The following is a 22,414-nucleotide window of genomic DNA, read 5'->3' as shown; positions in this document are numbered from 1 at the left end:
GCGACACGCATTGCTGCAAGCACCACAAAGTTTTCTAGTAGATTTATTATGAATATTTAAAGGCGTACTCTGCCCTTAGACATCTTATCCCCTATCCAAAGGATAGGAGATAAGATGTCTGATAGCGAGGGACCCTCTGTGCAGTACCCAGCGCTTTTTTTAGAATGCTGGGTGCGGGCGGCAGGGGTTGTGATGTCACAGCCATGCCCCTTGTAATGTAACGAGGGGTGTTGCGTTGACGTCACTACCCCCACCGCCTGCTCCAAGCATTCAGAACAAAACGTTCCGAACGCTGGGGCAGCGGAGTACCCCTTTAACGAATCATATCACAAAACGATGAAGCTCCCGGTTCTTACCAAGCTGTGACATCAGTTTGTCACGTTCCTGAATGATCTCTTCCTGGGAAAGGGTCTTCAGTCTCTCCATGTTTTCTTTATGTATCCTCTCCGCTTCTTCATGACCTGCAGCGCTACGGAGACCCTCGCCTGTTACCACATGGGACTTGTCTACGTGTGCCACACCTGAAACAGTGTAGTAGACCACGTTGCTTATTCATAGGAAGGTTAATAGGTAGGGAAGAGAAAAAAAACGCAAAAGGCAGTGAGATAATTCTTTTCACAATGATTTCATGATGAGGATGCCACATTACATAGGAGGCCTGGGCTGAGACACTGGGGGAAATTCTGAAAATAGAAGAATGTTATCAGCCTTAAAGGGGTTATCCACCATAAGGCTTTGGTACTCAAATACCAGACAGTAATGGAAAGGCTTAGGAAGGTTCCGTGCTTGTCTTGGGGCTAAATGGCTGTGTTGTGAGTCCACTATAACACTGCTGCTTTCATTTTGTATAATTGCTATTTCCTGTTGGAGTTACCTCCCTCCAACTACAAGTCCCAGGATCCCTTGTTTACAAGTGTGAGGTCACTTTTCTCCCTCCCACACATCAGCCACCCCACCCATTGAAGGACACCTGCGACAATTCCTTGCAGCACTGTGGAGAAAGATCTCCCTCCCGCCCAGCGGTTGCTCCCCCCCCCCCCCCCCCCCATTGAAGCAGACAGGCTCCCTTTCAACACCTGAATAGTGATATAATGTGTTGGGCCACAATGCAACCTGGGAAAACCTGAGAGAACACTCATTTTGTATGCTGTTAAAAATAAACACTGGGGCAAAGATTATAGAAGAATTGCGAGACCACCCACAGTTACAGACACTATATAAAGGAACTATACTAACTTTACAGCCCCAGTAGCACAGTCAAATAAAATTCCTGGAATACCATGTAAAAAAATGTCATGGGCATTGGATAGCCATGTTCACATGTATGAATATATACACAAACTTTACAGTTGTCTTGCCTAATGGCCAGTGTTTCTTAACCAGCATGCCTACAGCTGTTGCAAAACTACAATTCCCAGCATGCCCAGACAGCCTTTGGCTGTCCGGGCATTCTAGGAGTTGTCGTTTTGCAAAAGCTGGAGGCACGCTGGTTGGGAAACACTGCTGTATTATTGTAAATCAAACTTTCAGTAGAGGAACTATTTCAGTAAAAATGTACCTCTTGTATGGAAAGATTTATTTTCATCTGAGGGAATGGAATTCATAAGATCAACAGAGGCACCGTGCGGAGGATGGGCTGTAGAGGCTTCCATACCCTTTGCTGCCTCTGAGGCTCTTTTGGCAGCCATTTTTTGCGCAAAGATGCTTACCTTACCAGATTTTGGCACGGCCTACAAGGGAAAAAAAAGACTCAACATTAGTTCTAGCTCAACCATTTTTCTTATTTCTCCAACGTATCTAAAATAAAACAACATAAGGTGATACATGAATATACTTAAAGTCTCATACTGTTTTAAGTAAAACGTTACGATAAAATCAAACTCTGTGTGCTTCTTACCTAGAGACAATAGACAATGGCAGATAAGACTGACATAGGTTATCTATAACTGATTGGGGGGGGGGTCGAAGGTACAGAGCTTGGGCAGTGATTTATATTCTGTATTTTATTTTTTAAATTAGTTTTCCCCACTGTAGGATCTATCTGATGTTTTGGCTGTTTTTATGTCCGTGAGTGGAGCCTAAATTCTAGTATGTCTTCTAATATGCTGTACACAAACAGAAGAGGAGATCCTGCTCCCCTATTTAGCTGTAGCATACCATTAGAAGCCGCAGCAGCATGGAGGACAGTGTAAATTGTGAACCATGCACGGGGGGAAAGTGTATGATTCTTAATACTCCATATAAGCTGGTATACTCTCTCTGCAGTCTCTCTTCTGGCCCTCTCCAGCCACCTCCTCCCCCTTTCTATAAACCTCTATGATATGCACATAACTCTTCCCTCAGTGAGCTGCAAGTCCCTCCTCTAAAGACAAGATAGACTTAAGCTGTTCTCAAAAATGGAACCCACTTCAACGTTCCATATGGCTGTCAAAGAGGTGGTGCTGGGGGGGGGGGGGGGTCACATTTGATATACCCTACAAATTTACATTATTGTACATTCACATGATAAGAGAACACATTTACGTCCCAAGTGGTCACAGTTTGCCAGGAGTACATACACAGGTTCCTACTTTCCCTTAGTTGTCCAATCACATCACATCACCTACTCCTCTTTGCCATGCCATGAAAGTGGACTGGAATGAACAGGCTGGTACTGTGCTGGTGAATGATTTACACAGTACAGTACCACAAAAGGCATGTTGGGGGTGAAGGCATTAATGACGCACGGGGTTAACAAAATGCTATATCAGGAGAAATAATAGAAACCACAGCAGTACAGCAAGAAGGAGTTATATTAACCACTGAAAAGCTGCTGGAGGAGGCAGACAGGCTAACACAGTGCAGGTTCACAGCCCTGCTTCTCTCTCCTGCACATAGCACTAGCTAAGCCCCAGCCCCACTTCCTGTGTTTCATCCTGGAATGTCTGTTACTAGAGACAGACTGAGCCTGACATTAGACAGTGAACAGCAAATTGCAGAGAAGTAAGACACATATGGGGCAAAGACTTTAGAGCAGTTTTTCTGGAGTAAGGAGCCATTTTTGGTAAACAGAGTGATCTACAAACATATCATACAGGCTATCACAGGGAGGGATCACTATTTAAACAGATTGGCTTAAAAGTGCAATAGTACGGACAGTACATACACAAACATTTCTGAGATACATGTAGTAACCGCATGGGGTATAGAAGTTGAATTATCTTGTTGATGATTACTTTTTGCTACAGCGTTTTTTATACCCAATGTGTCGCTCTGTGAAATTAGAAGTGTCTGCTGCGAACTCCCCTCCAATGGTTTCCTCACTAATGATCTGTCTATGCAGGGCACACAAAGACATCCATCATGGCTTATAGTTTCCAAGGAAACTCTGTCATTGGATCATGTATTTCCAGGCAATGTCACTAATATCTGAAAATGGCTTTCGATGCAAGAGATGAAGTATACCTAAGGAAGAGCAGCATAGGGAAGACACCAGCTCACATTACAGACAGACAGATAGGTATAATGCAATCTCTGGCACTGGTACCAAGGCGTCTACTGCAAGATTGTGGCGCAATATATGTATCTACATGAATAAAATAACATAAAGGAATCCTGCTAATCAACAATTTCCATATATTGAAAAACAGCACGCTGCTACTGTGGATACAATGCCAGCTCACCTGTTGGCAAGAGAAGTTTAACGAGCGCGAGGTCATGGCATAGCAAACAGCAGTAGGTCAAGTGCTGTGATTACTCAGATAACTAAGAGAGGAAGTAACTGTGCGTCTACTATAGTATACTACTACAGTCCTGCACTGGTTCTAGACAAATATCTGTGCACCATGGAAGGGAAATAATAATTTCACCACTCTGGAAGGTTAATGTAAGAAGATATTTCAGTGGGAAATTCCGTCTGGAGGGGGCACTGGCAAACCAAGCTAGGGTGGCTCGGAAAGGAGTCGTCTCAAAAGACGTCAATGCATTTCTGCCGAATACATATGTTCTGGAATTTCTGCTGCAGAAATTCCATAGTGTAAATAGTGCAGCAGAATCCAACTGAGAACAAAGGGAGGCTGATGCACCATATATTTTTTTAAACAGAATTCAGCTCAGAAAACATGTAGTGTGAATGGGCCCTTAAAGGGGTACTCCGCTGTAAACATCTTATCCCCTTTCCAAAGGATAGGGATAAGATGTTAGATTTCGGGGGTCACGTCGCTGTGGACCCCTGCGAGCTCTGCTGCGGCACCCCTGTCATTTGGTACACGGAGCAAACTCCGCTCCATTGCGATGCCAGCCACCACTCCCTCTCCATTCACGTCTATCGGGGGAGGCCGTCCCGACTCCTCCAATAGACGTGAATGGAGGGGGCGTGACGCTGCCGCTGCAAGCCCAGAGATCATGGGGGTCCCGCCGCTTTGGATAGGGAATAAGAGGTTGTTTACAGCAGAGTATCCCTTTGATGTCAACGTAAGCCTTCGCTGTCATCATAGGCTGAAAGAGCATAAATGATTTTACAATATATATATATATATATATATACACACACACACATACATATATTATATATATACACACACACACATACACAATGCTCAAAAAATTTGTGGCCTGCTGGAGGTCATTTTGCAGCGCTCTGGAAGTGCTCCTCCTTGTACAAAGGCGGAGGTAGCTATCCTGCTGCTGGGTTGTTGCCCTCCTATGGCCTCTTCCACGTCTCCTGATGTACTGGCCTGTCTCCTGGTAGCGCCTCCCTGCTCTGGACACTGCGCTGACAGACACAGCAAACCTTCTTGCCACAGCTCGCCTTGATGTGCCATCCTGGATGACCTGCACTACCTGAGCCCCTAGCGTGGGTCGTAGACTCCATCTCATGCTACCACTTGAGTGAAAGCACAGCCAACATTCAAAAGTGACCAAAACATCAGCCAGGAAGCATAGGAACTGCGAAGTGGCCTGTGGTCACCACCTTCAGAACCACTATTTTATTGGGGGTGTCTTGCTAATTGTCTATAATTTCCACCTGTTGTCTGTTCCATTTGCACAACATCATGTGAAATTGATTGTCAATCAGTGTTCTTCCTGAGTGGACAGTGGGATTTCACACAAGTGTCATTGACTTGGAGTTACATTGTGTTGTTTAAGTGTTCCCTTTAGTTTTTTGAGCAGTGTGTATATATATATATATATATATACATATACACACACACACACAGTTATTTATTTGGCTATTAGACAATGGCTATAAGGTGTGTTTAACTATGTATGGTCTGAGCTCACTATTTTCTTAGTTTTCATCTTCTGCTCAGCCTAGCGGAAACTCCATTGAAATAAGCAGGAAGAGAACAACCTCAGCCAAGCAGATCAATGCAAAAGGTCATGGCAGCAGAAGGGTGAACTACATTTATACATGATATATTGGCCATTGCACTAGTTTACCACATCAGTCAGGTGTTACACTGTAGCACAGTGTTTTCCAAATGGTGTGTCTCCAGCTGTTGCAAAACTACAACCGAAGGCTGTCCAGGCATGCTGGGAGTTGTAGTTTTGCAACAGCTGGAGGTACACTGTTTGGAAAACACTACTGTAGTACATGGGATTGAAATAGACAGTGCTAGCATAAAAGATAACATGCTGCTGGGCACCATCAAAAATATAGAAGAAAAATCCTTACTTGCCCAGTACCCTGCAGCTCCCATTCGACCCTGTCTGGTCCCCCGATCTTCTGTCTTCTTCCTGCTTTCGAGATCGGCACACTTTGCAGGACCTGTTGTCTCAGCCAATCACTGGCCACAGTGGTGTCCCGTCTAGGCCAATGATTGGCTGGGTGGGCAGGTCCTACAAAAGCACCCACTACACAAGCAGGAAAAACATAGGGGACCGGACAGAGCCGAACAGGAGCTCCTTGGGGACCAGCAGGGGATGGGAAATAGATAAGAATGGCTTTTTTTATTTTTTTTCAATTTTTTATGGGACCCAGCATCCATGTAAATTTTAAAAATTAGTGCCAGATAACCCCTTTAAAAATAAAGCCCTAAGGGCCCATTTACATTACCTATTTTCTGAGATGAGTTTTGCTGCCAAAAATACAGTGCAGCAGATTCTAATTGTTTTCAATAGGATTTTGCTGGACCACTTAACACTACAGAATTTCCACGGCGGAAATTCTCAACCCCGTGTTGCCATATATGGACATGGTGCATTTCCTAGCGTTGGCTTGTTATTCTGGCACCCGATACAAAATGGAATCTCAACCCGAAAATATGTCTGGGCGGAGATTCCGTAGAATGAATGAGCCCTAATTCATGCAACATGGTGCAGAAGACAATGGGGGAGATTTATAAAAACCTGTCCAGAGGAAAGTAAACTTCTTTCATATTTAACCTCTTAAGGACGGCGGGCATATCCATACACCCCCGTTTTAAAGTCCTAAAGGACGTAGGGCATATGGATACGCCCATGGGAATTCCGGTCCGCCGCTAGCCAGTCGGGGACCGGACCGGGAAGCCTGTTGATATCATTCAGCAGGCATCCCGGAACATCGCCGAGGGGGGTCCTGAGACCCCCCCATGTCGGCGATCGCAGGAAATCGCATGTCAATTCAGACATGCGATTTTCTGCTATTCCGGGCTGATCGGGTCTTTGGTGACCCAATCGCCCGGAAAATAGGGATGATCGGAATTGTCAGTGACAGCCCCGATCATTCTAAGGGATAGGAGCGAGGTTGCAGAGGTGCGATCTCCTCCTATCCCCTGCCATCAGTCAGTAATTACTACTGACCAATGGCAGTTGAAGGCGGGGGTTACCATGGAAAACCCCCGCTCTCCCCACCCCTGGATGTCGGGCAGAACAGAGGGAGTAGATGGCGGCCGGTACCTGAGAAGATGCAGTGGGGACCGGCGATCATTGGTGGCATCAGCGGAGATCAGCAGCGCAGGTAGGCAGGCGGCGGCGATGAGCATCAAGGAAGGTGGCAGTAAAGCGATCTTTACTGCTGCCTTCCTAGTGGTTGCCAAACTGCAACTGCCAGCATGCCCAGACAGCCAAAGGCTGTCTGGGCATGCTGGGAGTTGTAGTTTAGCAACATCTGGGGGGGTCACAGTTTGGAGACCACTATTAGTGGTGCCCAAACAGTAGCCCTCCAGATGTTGCAAAACTACAGAACATGCTGGGAGTTGTAGTTCTGTAACATCTGTCCCTTCAGATTTTGCAATTTTCATGAAAATTTTGAAAATTGCTGCTCTACTTTGAAGTCCTCTAATGTTTTCAAAAAGTAAAAATCTGACCATTTTATGATGTCAACATAAAGTAGACATATTGTATTTGTGAATCAATAAAACATTTATTTGGAATATCCATTTCCCTTACAAGCAGAGAGCTTCAAAGTTAGAAAAATGTAAATTCCCCAAATTTTCATGAAATTTTGGGATTTTTCACTAAGAAAGGATGCAAGTAACGACGAAAATTTACCACTAAAATAAAGTAGAATATGTCACGAAAAAACTGTCTCAGAATCAGAATAATCGGTAAAAGCATCTTAGAGTTATTAATGCATAAAGTGACAGTGGTCAGAATTGCAAAAAAGGGCTCAGTCCTTAAAAGGGTTAAAAAGGCCTCTGAAAAATAAAAGAAGCGATCTGATTGGTTGCTATGGGCAACTGGGCAACTTTTCCTCTGGATGGGTTTTGATTAATCTCCCCCAATGTCTTGACTAAGATGGCAGCAACGGCAACAATCATTATCCCACCATTGGAGCAACAAGCATCTAATACCTAGTCCAGCGTTTTCCCAACCATGAGCAGCGGATGTCAGGTGACCTTTGCAGCCAATCAGCAGTCTCAGCAGTGATGCTCCAGACTCAGGATTGTCTGTGGCAGTCACGTGACACCGGAAAGTCAACCAAACACATTGGATGCTGAACAACGGAGGCAGAATGGGGGATATGTGTGGGAACGGAGGCGGATGTAAAACTGTGGGGTTTTTTGTTTTTCTAAATGAGAGAACAATTATGACTGTGACACAAGGGGGAGATGAAGGAACAGTAATAATTGTGACAAACGTGGGCGGGATGAGGGGACCGTAATGGCTGACACACAGGGAGAGATGAGGGGACTGTAATAACTGTGACACACAGGGGAAGATAAGGGGACAGTATTAACTGTGACACATAGGGTGGAGATAAGAGGACAGTATTAACTGTGACACATATGGTGGAGATAAGGGGACACTCATGTCTGATCATACAACGTCACATTACATAACATGCCACATTCTAGCTCCTTTTTTTGCTGGCTCTAAGATTTTTTTTTACATTTGTCAAGTGCAGAGTTATTGTAAAACTTGTATTGTTTTACAAGCACGTGGGAATGTTACCCCCTTATAAACTAGCGTGACACACACTGAAGTGTACCTGTAGGATCCCACAAAAAAAAAAAAAAAAAAAAAAAAATTATATATATTATTAATAATAATAATAATTAACTCACTATCTAATCCTTGCCATCTAATTTCCAACCTCTATCACCTATATTTATTATAAAAATCCCTCTTTTCATTAGCTCACAGTGGTAGAAATCCTCTCAGGGGAATTGGGCGTGTCCCTCCCTTGTGGTGGTGGGAGGTGATTGGTGTGTGTGGTGGGAGAGGGCGTGTTCTCCCTTATGGTGGTGGATATTGATTAGTGTGTGTTGGGAGGGGGCCGAGTGCCTCCTTGTGGTGGTGGGAGGTGATTAGTGTGTGGTGAAAGGGTGTGTGTCCCTCTCTTATGATGGTGGGAGGTGATTGGTGTGTGGTGGAAGTGGGCATGTCCCTCCCTTGTGGTGGTGGGAGGTGAATGGTGTGTAGTAGAAGGGGGCGTGTCCCTCCTTTATAATGGTGGTGGTGATTCGTGTACGGTAGGAGGGGGCGTGTCCCTCCTTGTTGTGGTGGGAGGTGATTGGTGTGTGGTGGGAGGGGGCGTGTCCCTCCCTTGTGGTGGTGGGAGGTGATTGGTGTGTGGTGGGAGGGGGCGTGTCCCTCCCTTGTGGTGGTGGGAGGTGATTGGTGTGTGGTGGGAGGGGGCATGTCCTTCTCTTATGATGGTGGGAGGTGATTGGTGTGTGGTGGAAGGGGGAATGTGCCTCCTTGTGGTGGTGGGAGGCGATTGGTGTGTATGCTCATGCAGCCTCGTCCATGACTCATGGATAAGCCTGATGCTGCTGTAGGACTGATTAGTGTCCAAGTAGGTATGGGGACTCCTAGTGGTGGGATTTTCAGGGCTGTTTACTTTATTAAATATAAAACAAATTTAAGTCACCATATTACAAAAGGTCTTTAATTTTTATCAGTAACAACATAGCAAAAGTCTTTGGATCTGAAAGTGTCCATTTAAGTATGAACTCATATCTATCTGAAAAATAAATAATTCTGCAATTGTTAGCTAGCTAGAAGATGTATAAATAAGACAGCATAACAGAAAGCACAGAAGACTCTCTTACCGCACTGGTTATCTCCGACCTGTGAAAGACTCGAGGAAAGGCTTCCCCGGTGGGCACTGGAGCTGTGATGGATGAAGAACTTGTATCCCGCTCCTAGAAGCACAGACAAATTATTATCTACTTATTCTCAGTACTGTAGACACTATAATATAGAACAGCCAATGGCTGTCCGGGCATGCTGGGAGTTGTAGTTTGGCCACAGCTGGAGGCACCCTGGTTGGGAAACACTGTTATATAATGTGTGTTTATATAGACACCAGTGAACCATAACAATAAAATCACCAATAGGTAAAGTGAATAACATTGATCATCTCGTGACAACGGCGCCTTTTAGGGGGTTGGATATATAAGGCACTTGAACAGGTCTTGTTGATGAAGTGTTGGAAGCAGAAAAAAAAGGACCTAAGCAACTATGACAAGTGACAAATTATGATGGTTAGATGACTGGGCCAGAGAATCTTCTAAATAGCAGGTCTCGTGTGTTCAGTGTTCCATAATTCAGTGGTAAACATCTACCAAAAGTGGTCCAAGGAAGGAGAATTTGTGACCTGGCAAGAGGATCACACGCATGTAACATAAGGTTTCCCGACCAATATGACTCCAGCTGTTACATAACTATAACTCCCAGCATTCCCTGACAGCCAAACGCCACCCTGCTATACACCCACCCACCCAGTGCAGCATAGCTACGCTCCCTGGAGACCATGTGACCATATGACATATTGAAGGGGTCAAAGACAACAGTAAAATAAAAAGACTTCCGGGTGCGGTTCCTGTGCATGAAAACAGGACAAAGCAGCGCTCAGAGGTAATTAAAGGAATATTACACATTATTATGACTTTTCATCATGGGCTCGATTTTTTAGGGCCGATACCGATAATCTGAGACCTTTCAGGCCGATATAAGTTATCGGCTATTTCCCCCACCCCCTCCCCCCGGCACCGCAGATCAATGATTTAAAGCGGGCACTTTAAATCAATGAACTGCAGCGGCTTTTGCGGGGCCAGTGATCGCTGCCGCCGCCCGCTTCTCTCCCCCTGCCTGTCCTGGAGCCCTCCCTAGTCCAACCACCACTGCCCCATTGCCTCCCCCATCCCTGGTTTTATAAATACCTGTTCCCGGGGCCGTGGGTCCACGCTACTTCTGGCTCCTGCGGCGTCCTGAGCTGTCACTGTGCGCACTGACGGTGACGTTGCATTGAGGACGTCACGCGTCATTGCGCTGCGCAGCGCGCGGGACGTTTCAGGAGCCAGAAGCAGCGCGGACCCCAGGAACAGGTAATTATAAAACCGGGGATGGAGGAGGCAATGGGGCAGTGGCAGCGGTCTCTGGCCGGGGAGGCTGAGCGGGTCATTATCGGCAAGGTAATTTCCGGTACCGATAATGTCCAAAATCATGAATATCGGCCGATAATATCATCCAAACCGATAATCGGTCGATCCCTAAAAAACGGAATACCTCTTTATCCCCTAGAGCATGTATGTCACTATGCCCTGGCACTTAGTGCACAGCTAAACACATGTATGTCGCGGGGTTTCACGATCTCCCGACACAGTGCTATGTCGGCTGCTGTTAGCAGCTGGGAACCTCAACGATAATGAAGGACATCAGTGATCCTCAGGGATTACTATGTGAGATCATCAGTGATTACTAGATTTGTGATCAATACTGATCAAAGTAACTGCAGCATTATTTCGGGTGTACGATGAGTCAAGATGGCGACTGGGGCTCTCCTTACCTGCTCTGAGCCGCTCTGCAGTATACCATCTGGCAAACTATACAAGCAGATCTCATATCAGGGCTATACCTATATAGATATATATATATATATATATATATATAGATGCAAATCATAAAATGTTGCAGTATCTTGTAATATCTTTTTTATTGGACTAACAGCACTTTGTAGAGACAAGCTTTCGGGATTCCTCCCTTTATCAAGTCCAATGCTTTGGACTTGATAAAGGGAGGAATCCCAAAAGCTTGTCTCTACAATATGCTGTTAGTCCAATAAAAAAGGTATTACAAGATACTGCAACATTTTATGATTTGCATTTGCATCACTGGACTAATACGGCTACTCAAATTTACTAACTATATATATATATATATATATATATATATATATATATATATATATATATATATGAAGATAAAAAATCTTGTACCTACATGAAAGCAGCAACTTTACTCACAATAATTTTTGAGATGACCGCAGTGATGTGTTGGTCGTGCTTTTCAAATATGTATTCTGGATCTTCTTCAGCAAAATGAACCTGTTTTTCAGCGACCTTAGATTTCTTAGTTGGCCCCGGTGTCAAAATAGGAGGCATGTCAGAAAAATCTAGGAAAGACAAAAAAACTAAAATGTAGCAGCCAACATACCTGCATGCAGTCACTACATCACACACAGATGCCTCATTTCATCTAATTCATCTTGGGGTCTATTCACATGACAGAATTTACGCTTGCGGAATTCCACCTCAAATGAAAGCCGAATACACTTCTATGGAATTCCGCACTCCCATTCACACTTCTGAACTTCCACTTGCGGAATTCCGCAAGCAGAAATTCACAAGTGTGAATGAGAGTGCAGAATCCCATAGAAGTGTATTCGGCTTTCATTCGAGGAGGAATTCCGCTTGCAGATATACTGCGGTGTGAATAGATCCTTATTGTTAAAGATTGAAGCAGACCTGTCTACAGGAAAAAACTGTGGTGTAAATAAGCCCATGGCTAGACAAAGCTAGTCCTATGGATGCTAGGAATAAGTTGTTTTCTTTTTTCTCTGTGTCGCTTTCCAGTTCTGAGATTATATATACATATATCTCCACTTGCATCTGCCTACCCCATTTAACCCCTTAAGGACGCAGGACGTAAATGTACGTCCTGGTGAGGTGGTACTTAACGCACCAGGACGTACATTTACGTCCTAAGCAAAACCGCGGGCATCGGAGCGATGCCCGTGTCATGCGCGGCTGATCCCGGCTGCTGATCGCAGCCAGGGACCCGCCGGCAATGGCCGACGCCCGCGATCTCGCGGGCGTCCGCCATTAACCCCTCAGGTGCCGGGATCAATACAGATCCCGGCATCTGCGGGAGTTCGCGATTTAAATGAACGATCGGATCGCCCGCAGCGCTGCTGCGGGTATCCGATCATTCATAACGCCGCACGGAGGTCCCCTCTCCTTCCTCCGTGCGGCTCCCGGCGTCTCCTGCTCTGGTCTGTAATCGAGCAGACCAGAGCAGGAGATGACCGATAATACTGATCTGTTCTATGTCCTATACATAGAACAGATCAGTATTAGCAATCATGGTATTGCTATGAATAGTCCCCTATGGGGACTATTCAAGTGTAAAAAAAAAATGTTAAAAAATGTAAAAGTAAAAGTAAAAAAAAAGTGAAAAATCCCCTCCCCCAATAAAAAAGTAAAACGTCCGTTTTTTCCTATTTTACCCCCAAAAAGCGTAAAAAACATTTTTTATAGACATATTTGGTATCGCCGCGTGCGTAAATGTCCGAACTATTAAAATAAAATGTTAATGATCCCGTACGGTGAACGGCGTGAACGAAAAAAAATAAAAAAAAGTCCAAAATTCCTACTTTTTAATACATTTTATTAAAAAAAAAATTATAAAAAGTGTATTAAAAGTTTTTTATATGCAAATGTGGTATCAAAAAAAAGTACAGATCATGGCGAAAAAATGAGCCCCCATACCGCCGCTTATACGGAAAAATAAAAAAGTTAGAGGTCATCAAAATAAAGGGATTATAAACATACTAATTTGGTTAAAAAGTTTGTGATTTTTTTTAAGCGCAACAATAATATAAAAGTATATAATAATGGGTATCATTTTAATCGTATTGACCCTAAGAATAAAGAACACACGTCATTTTTACCATAAATTGTACGGCGTGAAAACAAAACCTTCCAAAATTAGCAAAATTGCGTTTTTCGTTTTAATTTCCCCACAAAAATAGTGTTTTTTGGTTGCGCCATACATTTTATGATATAATGAGTGATGTCATTACAAAGGACAACTGGTCGCGCAAAAAACAAGCCCTCATACTAGTCTGTGGATGAAAATATAAAAGAGTTATGATTTTTAGAAGGCGAGGAGGAAAAAATGAAAACGTAAAAATTAAATTGTCTGAGTCCTTAAGGCCAAAATGGGCTGAGTCCTTAAGGGGTTAAGATAAAAAGGAGATGGTCTGGACATGTTTAGGGTCTGTTCCGCACACACACAAAAAAAGAGAGATGAACAGACCCTGAACGAGTAGGAGGGCAATGGACGTGTGAACTTAGCCTAACAAATCTATCACACACAAGTCTATAATATGGACATGTGTGTCCTGAAATGTGGCATATATCAGTCCTTACCCTGTAGTGACACAACATCTTTCTCTGCCGCTCCTCCCGCATCCCCCTCTGTGGCTTCTTCAGGGGTCCCTTTTCTTTTATCCGCTTTCCTAACAACAGTTGCTGCTGCAGAAGTGCGGGAAGCGAGGAATTGGTTCTGGAATTCTAAAAGGTCTTCTTCAGACTCCCCAGGCTTAGGTCTCGACAGCATTGTGATTTTCCTTTAAAACATCTAGGAGTATAAAGAATAAATTCATGATTATTTTCTTGTTACATTGTACTAGACATATACCTATAAATAAGTTTTGCTGAGTGGGCAGAAGCACTGTACTACCCAGATCTTATAAGGGGGGGAAAAAAAGATAAATAGTTTTTAACCTCTTTATGACTGCTGAGTGTGCCTATTCTAGCTCACCATATTTTCGTTTTTCCCTTTTTACACATAAAAAAACAAAAAATCATATTTGGTATCACCACGTCCGTAAAGACCCTAGCAATAAAATTATTTTATTATTCATCTCCCAAGTTGAACACTGGAAAAAAAAAAAAAAAAAAAAGAAAAAATCCATGATTGGGATATTTTGTTAATCCACCTTTAAAAAAAAAAAAAAAAAAAAAAAAAAAAAAAAAAAGGAAACAGTCATATGTATTCCTTAATGGTACCAATAAAAACTAAGGGGGAGATTTATCAAAACCTGTCCAGAGGAAAAGTTGCCCATAGCAACCAGATTGTTTCATTTTTAACAAGGCCTCTGCAAAATGAAAGAAGTGATCTGATTGGTTGCTATGTGAAGCTTTTCCTTTGAACAGGTTTTGATAAATCTCCCCCCTAAAAGTTTTCCCGTAAAAACTAGCCGTAGTGCCGAGACAGTTTGCCTCTTTTTGCATAATAATAGTGTTTCCACATCTACAAGATCCATATTTTGGCCAAATACATCTTATCCCCATCAATGGAGGTGGCATGACGTGACATCTCCAGTGCCAGAAACAAAGAGGTTTTCGAGACTAGAGACGCAGCCAATCATAGAATGCGGGTGCTGCATGGAGATCGCGGGGGTCCCAGTGGCAGGCCCCCGGCGATCAGACATCTTAGGGGATAAGATGTATGGGGCCGGAATACCACTTTAAGGCTCCAAAGACATGCCATGGGAAGTGGTAAAAACAAAACTGATAAGGCCTCGTTCACAGTCCGCTATTCTGAGTTCCTTCGGCAATCTGGCCTTAGTGACAGGAGTTTAGCTGAGAAAATAAATAGTGCAAGCATTATTATATTTCCCTGCTAAATTCCTGTAAAATTACTGGATCATACAAGTTAATGGGGTCAGTCAAGACCAGATAGTAGCCGTTCAAAACAATGTGAACCTAGCCTAACACATGCACACTCAACCACACTGAGGGTGCATGTGTATGAAGAGGACAAGAAACACATTTATCAGCCCAACGAGCATTCAGATATATGTACACAGTCCAAGACCTTCATTGATTATATAGGGTCAGTATTATATAGCGTTTATTTCAGCTCTCAGAGCAGGGAAGTGACAGGCATCACAATTAACAGCCGCGGTGACTGCCGGGAGCTCCGCATACTGTACGGATATCTCCGTTACCTCACACAACATGGACACAAACCACGTCTGCAGCGCAAAGACACGAGAACCTGAACAAAACACCCGCAAAGTCACTCACCTATCTCAGAGAGTCACTGCTAACCACATGGTACACACTTCCGCCCTAACACTGACCGTGACGTCATTTCCTCCCTGTTGGAACGCAAACGTAATTGTGAGAACTCCCCTGCAAACGGCTGCAGAACGCGCATGCGCTCTGTCTCCAACCGCGCGTTACCGAGGGAGACAGGTGATTATCTTCAGTGATGCAATTTTTTCACATGACTCTATACTGTGTGTGCATTTACATTAAATTATTTTAGCTCAGTGCCAGCAGTGATCCTATAAGTGCCCCTATTAATGTGCCAGCAGTATTACCTGTCTAGGCACCTACCTCACAGTGCCCCCTCAATAAGTGTCAGCCATAGTGCCCCCATAGGTTAGGGTTGCCACGTTTCTTGCAATAAATAATTATATATGCAGGATACACATATACGGGGGACATTTTGACCCCTGTAATTCTTTCTCCTTATATGGGACTGTAATTGGGCTCATTATTTGCGCCCCAATCTGAAGTTTTTAACAGTACTATTTTTGTTTTGATGTGAGAAATTCTAGAAATACGCTGTATGGAGAAAAAAAGTATGGTGCACCTCCACATTGCACCCCATAGAAACATAGAATGTGTCGGCAGAACCATTCGGCCCATCTAGTCTGCCCAATATTTTGAATACTATGGCTAGTCCCTGGTCATCTCCTATATGAAGGATAGCCTTATGCCTATCCCATGTCACTCCGCCCATAGACAAAGGATCCAAAGAATAGGGGATAAGGTGTTTGATCACCACACGCCATATACCGTATATACTCGAGTATAAGCCGAGTTTTTCAGCACGATTTTTCGTGCTGAAAACACCCCCGTCGGCTTATACTCGAGTGAACTCTCCGCCCTCAGTGGTCTTCAACCTGCGGACCTCCAGAGGTTTCAAAACTACAACTCCCAGCAAGCCCGGTTTTGAAACCTCTGGAGGTCCGCAGGTTGAAGATCACTGCGGCCTTCGACATCATCCAGCCCCCCCCCCTCACCCCCTTTAGTTCTGTACTCACCTCCGCTTGGCGCTGGTCCGGTGCTGCAGGACTGTCCGGTGGGGAGGTCGTCCGATGGGATAGTGGTTCCGGGCTGCTATCTTCACCGGGGGCGTCTCTTCTCCGCGCTTCGGGCCCTGCCCCAGAATAGTCACGTTGCCTTGACAACGACGCAGAGATACGTTCATTACCAACGTCCCTCTGCGTCATCGTCAAGGCAACGCCTTTATTCCGGGCCCGAAGCGCGGAGAAGAGGCCCCCCGGTGAAGATGACAGCCCGGAACCACTATCCCATCGGACGACCTCCCGACCGGACAGTCCTGCAGCACCGGACCAGCGCCGAGCGAAGGTGAGTACTGTACAGAACTAAAGGGGGTGAGAGGGGGCTGGATGATGTCGAAGGCCGCAGTGATCTTCAACCTGCGGACCTCCAGAGGTTTCAAAACTACAACTCCCAGCAAGCCCGGACAGCCGATAGCTGCCCGGGCTTGCTGGGAGTTGTAGTTTTGAAACCTCTGGAGGTCCGCAGGCTGAAGACCACTGAGGGCGGAGAGTTCACAAGAGGATGATGACCAGGGGATGATGAAGGGGGGAGGGTGTGGGAAGATGACAAGGGGATGATGACAAGGGGATGATGAAGGGGGGGTGTGGGATGATGACAAGGGGATGATGAAGGGGGGGTGTGGGATGATGACAAGGGGATGATGACAAGGGGATGATGACAAGGGGATGATGACAAGGGGATGATGACAGGCGGTGATGATGAAGGGGGGATGATGACAGGGTGATGATGATGGGGGTCTGGATGATGACGGGGGTCTGGATGATGACAGGGGGGGGATGATGTATTTCCCACCCTAGGCTTATACTCGAGTCAATAACTTTTCCTGGGATTTTGGGGTGAAATTAGGGGCCTCGACTTATATTCGGGTCGGCTTATACTCAAGTATATACGGTAATGAAGGCCAGAGTCCAGTGGCAGCAGCTTTACATCACTTCATCTGACGTTTGGCATTGAGCTTGGTGATGTAAGGCTGGCATGCAGCTGCTCAGCCATGAAGCTCCCGGCAGGGCACAGTTTTGGTTCTCATTTTCAAACCAGATAAGATTTGGTCTCTATAGCTATAAGATCAGCAGAGACCTAGTGAGAGTTGGTGCCACTCTGTAACTTTACGTGGTCTCCACTTTGTGGCTGAGTTGCCGTGGTTCATAAACTTTTCATAAGGGTCTATTCACACATACAGTATTCTGCGCAGATTTGATTCACAGATTTGATGCGCAGGATTTGAAGCTGTGTTTAGTCATTTAGTTTACATTGAAATCTGCAGCACAAAATCCTGCGCATCAAATCTCCACAGAATACTGTGTGTGTAAATAGACCATAAAGGGGTACTCCACTGCCCCAGCGTTCGGAACAAAATGTGTAACACTGTAATAAGTGAGTTCCTGAAATTTCTTTTCTCCTGGATCTTCTACCAACAGCTGTGAGCAGTATTATTAACGGGGTACTCCACTGCCCCAGCGTTCGGAACATTTTGTTCCCAATGCTGGCTGCTGAGGTCGTGATGACACGGCCACGCCCCTTGTAACATCACGCCACCCCCACCCCGCTCAATGCAAGTCTATGGGAGGGGGCATAAAGGTTGCCAAGCCCCCTCCCGTAGACTTGCATTGGGGGGGGGGTGACAAAATGTTCCGAACGCTGGGGCAGTGGAGTACCCCTTTAATAATACCTCTCACAGCTGATGGTGGAAGATCTAGGAGTAGGAGGAAACACATTTCAGGAACTGACATATTACAGTGTTGTTGTCCTATAAGTGAACACCCCCCCAAAATGGCACCACCCAGTTGTCAATTTTTTCATAATTGTCTAGTAAGAAAACCAGAGGAATGTTAGAACATAGAGTTCTTGGCAAAGATGTTCTTGAATGTCATTTCTTGAAAATTACGAGAATTCAATAAAATGAACATGTCAGAAGAGCCGACAGGTCTTCTCACTATTGCCCACTTTGGGCAGCCCTTTCTTTATGGAAAAGTCATCTAACGTCAAGGTTATCACAGGTTGTGTCACTGATAGGGCAGCAGTCAGCTGCATCCTCTGTGGGAAGTAAATAGTAAGGCTGCATTCACACCACGATCTGATCTTACGATGCACAGATAGGATTTCGGAAGCGCAAATCGCCTGAAATCGTATCTAGGTACGGACAGATACAGAGCCATTTACTATTATGGGGCTGCGGACCCGATCGTAGTCATCTAGGGGGAGATTTATCAAAACCTGTGCAGAGGAAGAGTGGTGCAGTTGCCCATAGCAACCAATCAGATTGCTTCTTTCATTTTCCACAGGCCTCTAAAGAGGCCTGTGGAAAATGAAAGAAGCAATCTGATTGGTTGCTATGGGCAACTGCACCACTCTTCCTCTGCACAGGTTTTGATAAATCTCCCCCCTAGTGACTACAATCTGGTCATTTTCTCAGGGGATCTGATTTTTGACTCAGACTGAAAATCGTGGTCTTACCTTTGCAGCGCCTCTACAGGTAAAATATAGTATTACATAAATGTCACTAAAATCAATGGGTTATCCACATGATGTATAGTGTTGAGCGGCATAGGCCATATTCGAATTCGCGAATATTCACGAATATATGGACGAATATTCGTCATATATTCGCGAATATTCGCATATTCGTAATATTCTCGTTTTATTTTCGCATATGCGAATATTTGTACATGAAAAAATTAGTATAAGAGAATATTCGCATATGCAAATATTAGCATATGCTAATTTTCGCATATGCGAAAATTCGCGCCCCAGTCTCACACAGTAGTATTAGAGCCTTCTTTACACCACACAAGCTGGAAGCAGAGAGGGATGATCACTGTGATGTGTACTGTAAAAAAAAAAAGAATATTCGTAATTACGAATATATAGTGCTATATTCGCAAATATTCGCGAATATGCGATATTCGCGAATAAAATTCGCATTGCGAATATTCGCGAGCAACACTAATGATGTACAGATGTGGTAATCTTGCAGATGGAGGGACATTCTTCATACCCACTCTCCGATCTATCTTATAAATGTGGTTCCTAAACTCAAAAATCCCTTATCACTCACTTCAGGTTTAAAGGGGATACTCCCGAGGAAAAAAATGCCTCAAAATCAACTGGTGTCATAAAGTTGTACAGATCGGTAAATTACTGCTTGTGCGAATTTCTAGCTCCGCTCACCACCTTATGGGAAATCCACTCCACCTGTGCACGGACGTCCCGATCCCGCCTTCGGCCAGGTAATGATATGCAAAGAAGACGTATCGTCCAGCACTCGGGATGCGGTAAAATACGTTTTTCTTTATTCAAGGATCATCAGACAATAGTCACAAACAGAGAAACAGCGTCTGACGCGTTTCGCACTTGCGTGCTTAATCGTAGACTAGCTTTACAACAATACACACAGGTTAAAATACGTGTGAAGAGGGTCACATGACCCAATTACGTCATTTATCAAATACAAGGCAACATGGAAAACCAGTAAGTTCAAGTGAAGTGGGAGTTGTCTCTGTGCCCAGGCGGGTGGCTCCTTGGATGTAGTGTCCACAGTAGCCAGTTTTTCAAAATATAACAAGCCGCGAACTGGATCATTCCATTCGGATAGTTTCCAGTGTCATACTATTCGGTATTCCCTTACACTGGACTCGAACCAATCCGAAGGATGATAGACTGAATATGATAGATTCAGTAAAAACTTCCCCTCCTTACTTGTGGCAGCAGATCTCCCTTTTGTGTTGCTAAGGGCAACCACTCGTGGGCTTCAGAGACCACCTCCATCTTCTTTGTATAACATTTTATACATCCACAATTTAACTAAAGAATAAAACGCAGATCGGTAAATTACTTCTAGATAAAAATCTTAACCATTCCAGTACTTATCAGCTGCTGTATGCTCCAGAGTAAGTTGTGTAGTTCTTTCCAGTCTGACCACAGTGCTCTCTGCTGACACCTCTGTCCATGTCAGGAACTGTCCAGAACAGGGGAGGTTTGCTATGGGGATTTGCTCCTGCTCTGGACCGTTTCTGACATGGACAGAGGTGTCAGCAGAGAGCACTGTGGTCATACTGGGAAGAACTATACAACTTCCTCTGGAGCATACAGCAGCTGATAAGTACTGGAAGGGCTGAGATTTTTATATAGAAGTAATTTACAAATCTGTATAACTTTCTGGCACCAGTTGACTTTTTTTCCTCCAGAATATCCATAATTTATCATTTGTGTCTGTCTTCAGGACTGTCTGTCCTAGTTTTAGAAATATCCATCAATTGACTGTGCAGCACATAATAAATTTGTTCTATTCTCTGATTAGGCAACATGCGCCAGAAATCTGTCTAGTTGTACAAACTGTTTAGACTATTTTCATTAGGGTCTAACTTTGAGAGAAATATTTTTACAATGAAGCTTTCACTGGATGATAAATGTGTCTTAGATTGAGATACTACACGGGCATGCCCCCTCCATTGCTATCTGTGGTTAAATTATCAGCTTTGTTGTATGTACTAGCACCAGATAAGAAGAGGGTGCCTCCAGCTTTTTCAAAACTACAACTCCCAGCATGCCCAGTCAGCCAAAGGCTGAGGACTACCTAGCTGCTGGGACTCTGCTATTGATATAGCCTGTCAGGTTCTACCAAAATGATTGCTTATACAAGTCCCCTGGAGAATTTTTTTTTTCCCAACCAGGGTGCCTCCAGTTCTTTGTGGTACTACAACCCAGTAACTAGCTGTCTTCAGCGCCTGTGCTGATTTGGACCACACTGAAAACCAGGAAGAACATGAATGAAACTACTACCAACCTGCCAGTCTTTCCATAAAAATCCAGTCCTGTCAACTGCCTTTATTACAAGTACCATAGCAGTTATGGTGCTAGGGATTTTTAAATCTATTTCTGGGTTTTTCATATCTCACCCAGCTTTTCCTAGAAGAGATATGCTTTTCCTGTAACCTGGTAGCAACATATGACAGGTACCTTGGGGAAATCTAGTGGTCCCCGACCACCATTCCTGTCAGTGTCTTTCATTTGATATGATTTATTCTTAAAGGGGTTATCCATGAAAAAAACTTTTTTATATATATCAACTGGCTCCAAAAAGTTAAACTGATTTTTAAATTACTTCTATTAAAAAATCTTAATCCTTTCAGTACTTATGAGCTGCTGAAGTTGAGTTGTTCTTTTCTGTCTTAGTGCTCTCTGATGACACCTGTCTCAGGAACTGTCCAGAGTAGAAGCAAATCCCCATAGCAAATCTCTTCTACTCTGTGACAACAGTGCTCTCTGCTGACACCTCTGTCTGTCTCGGGAACTGCAGACAGAAAAAGAACAACTCAACTTCAGCAGCTGATAAGTACTGGAAGGATTAAGATTTTTTTTATAGAAGTAATGTACAAATCTGTAAATGGAGCCAGTTAATTTATAAAACATTTTTTTTCCTGGAATACCCCTTTATAACCTTCAACCATCTTTTTTACCCATTTGCTGGACCGTTCTTTTTTATCAATATCTTTTTGCAGTGGTATCTCCAGCTTTCAAATTTTGGTGGGGCACAATGAGGGCCAGGACAAAAGTAGGGGGGGGCGCAATTATATCAAAGTTACATTTATACACTGCGGGTTAGGTCTCTCCAGTAGATAGACAGGTCCCTTCACATGGTTTCCCCACTACGTAGGTGCCACCTGTAAGTAGAGCCCCCTGTAGATAGCTTACTCCCTGTAGGCAGTAGCTGCCCATATAAGTAGGAGTACTCCCTGTAGGTAGGTTCTATTGTAGATAGTAGCCACACTGTATATAGTTGCAGTACCCTTTAATAGTTGCAGCCCTGGTATATAGTAGTAGCAGCCCTCTAAAGGTAG

At 44.2% G+C, this 22,414-nt stretch overlaps 2 protein-coding genes across 6 annotated transcripts in view; one reads left to right on the top strand and one right to left on the bottom strand.

Moving 5' to 3' along the window:
* The window catches only part of RPAP1 (RNA polymerase II associated protein 1), an 83,565-nt gene that overhangs the window by 45,014 nt on the left and 16,137 nt on the right, over positions 1 to 22,414 (bottom strand). For 2 of the 4 annotated variants that reach the window (XM_056545585.1, XM_056545583.1), the window contains exons 3-7: positions 13,842 to 14,052; positions 11,655 to 11,803; positions 9,459 to 9,551; positions 1,559 to 1,730; positions 357 to 521 (exon numbers count right to left, since the gene is read on the bottom strand). In XM_056545585.1, the coding sequence (XP_056401560.1) occupies positions 357 to 521; positions 1,559 to 1,730; positions 9,459 to 9,551; positions 11,655 to 11,803; positions 13,842 to 14,031 (769 nt within the window). In that variant the 5' untranslated portion in view covers positions 14,032 to 14,052. Of the gene's footprint in view, positions 1 to 356; positions 522 to 1,558; positions 1,731 to 9,458; positions 9,552 to 11,654; positions 11,804 to 13,841; positions 14,053 to 15,427; positions 15,475 to 15,506; positions 15,563 to 22,414 lie in introns of those variants that run through there. The other 2 variants (XM_056545584.1, XM_056545586.1) reach the window with 2 other exon arrangements.
* LOC130295169 (transmembrane protein 151B) overlaps positions 15,558 to 22,414 on the top strand; it is a 53,106-nt gene continuing 46,249 nt past the window's right edge. The window contains exons 1-2 of one of the 2 annotated variants that reach the window (XR_008848720.1): positions 15,558 to 15,677; positions 19,638 to 19,804. Coding sequence is in view for 1 of the 2 variants with exons in the window: in XM_056545589.1 (XP_056401564.1) it covers positions 19,808 to 19,849 (42 nt within the window). In the remaining variant the exon portion in view is untranslated. Of the gene's footprint in view, positions 15,678 to 19,637; positions 19,850 to 22,414 lie in introns of both variants that reach the window. The other variant, XM_056545589.1, reaches the window with a different exon arrangement.

This window comes from Hyla sarda, chromosome 11 (genome assembly GCF_029499605.1).
Source record: "Hyla sarda isolate aHylSar1 chromosome 11, aHylSar1.hap1, whole genome shotgun sequence".
In the NCBI taxonomy this organism is placed as follows: domain Eukaryota; kingdom Metazoa; phylum Chordata; class Amphibia; order Anura; family Hylidae; genus Hyla; species Hyla sarda.
This window is presented reverse-complemented; position numbering and strand designations above follow the sequence as displayed.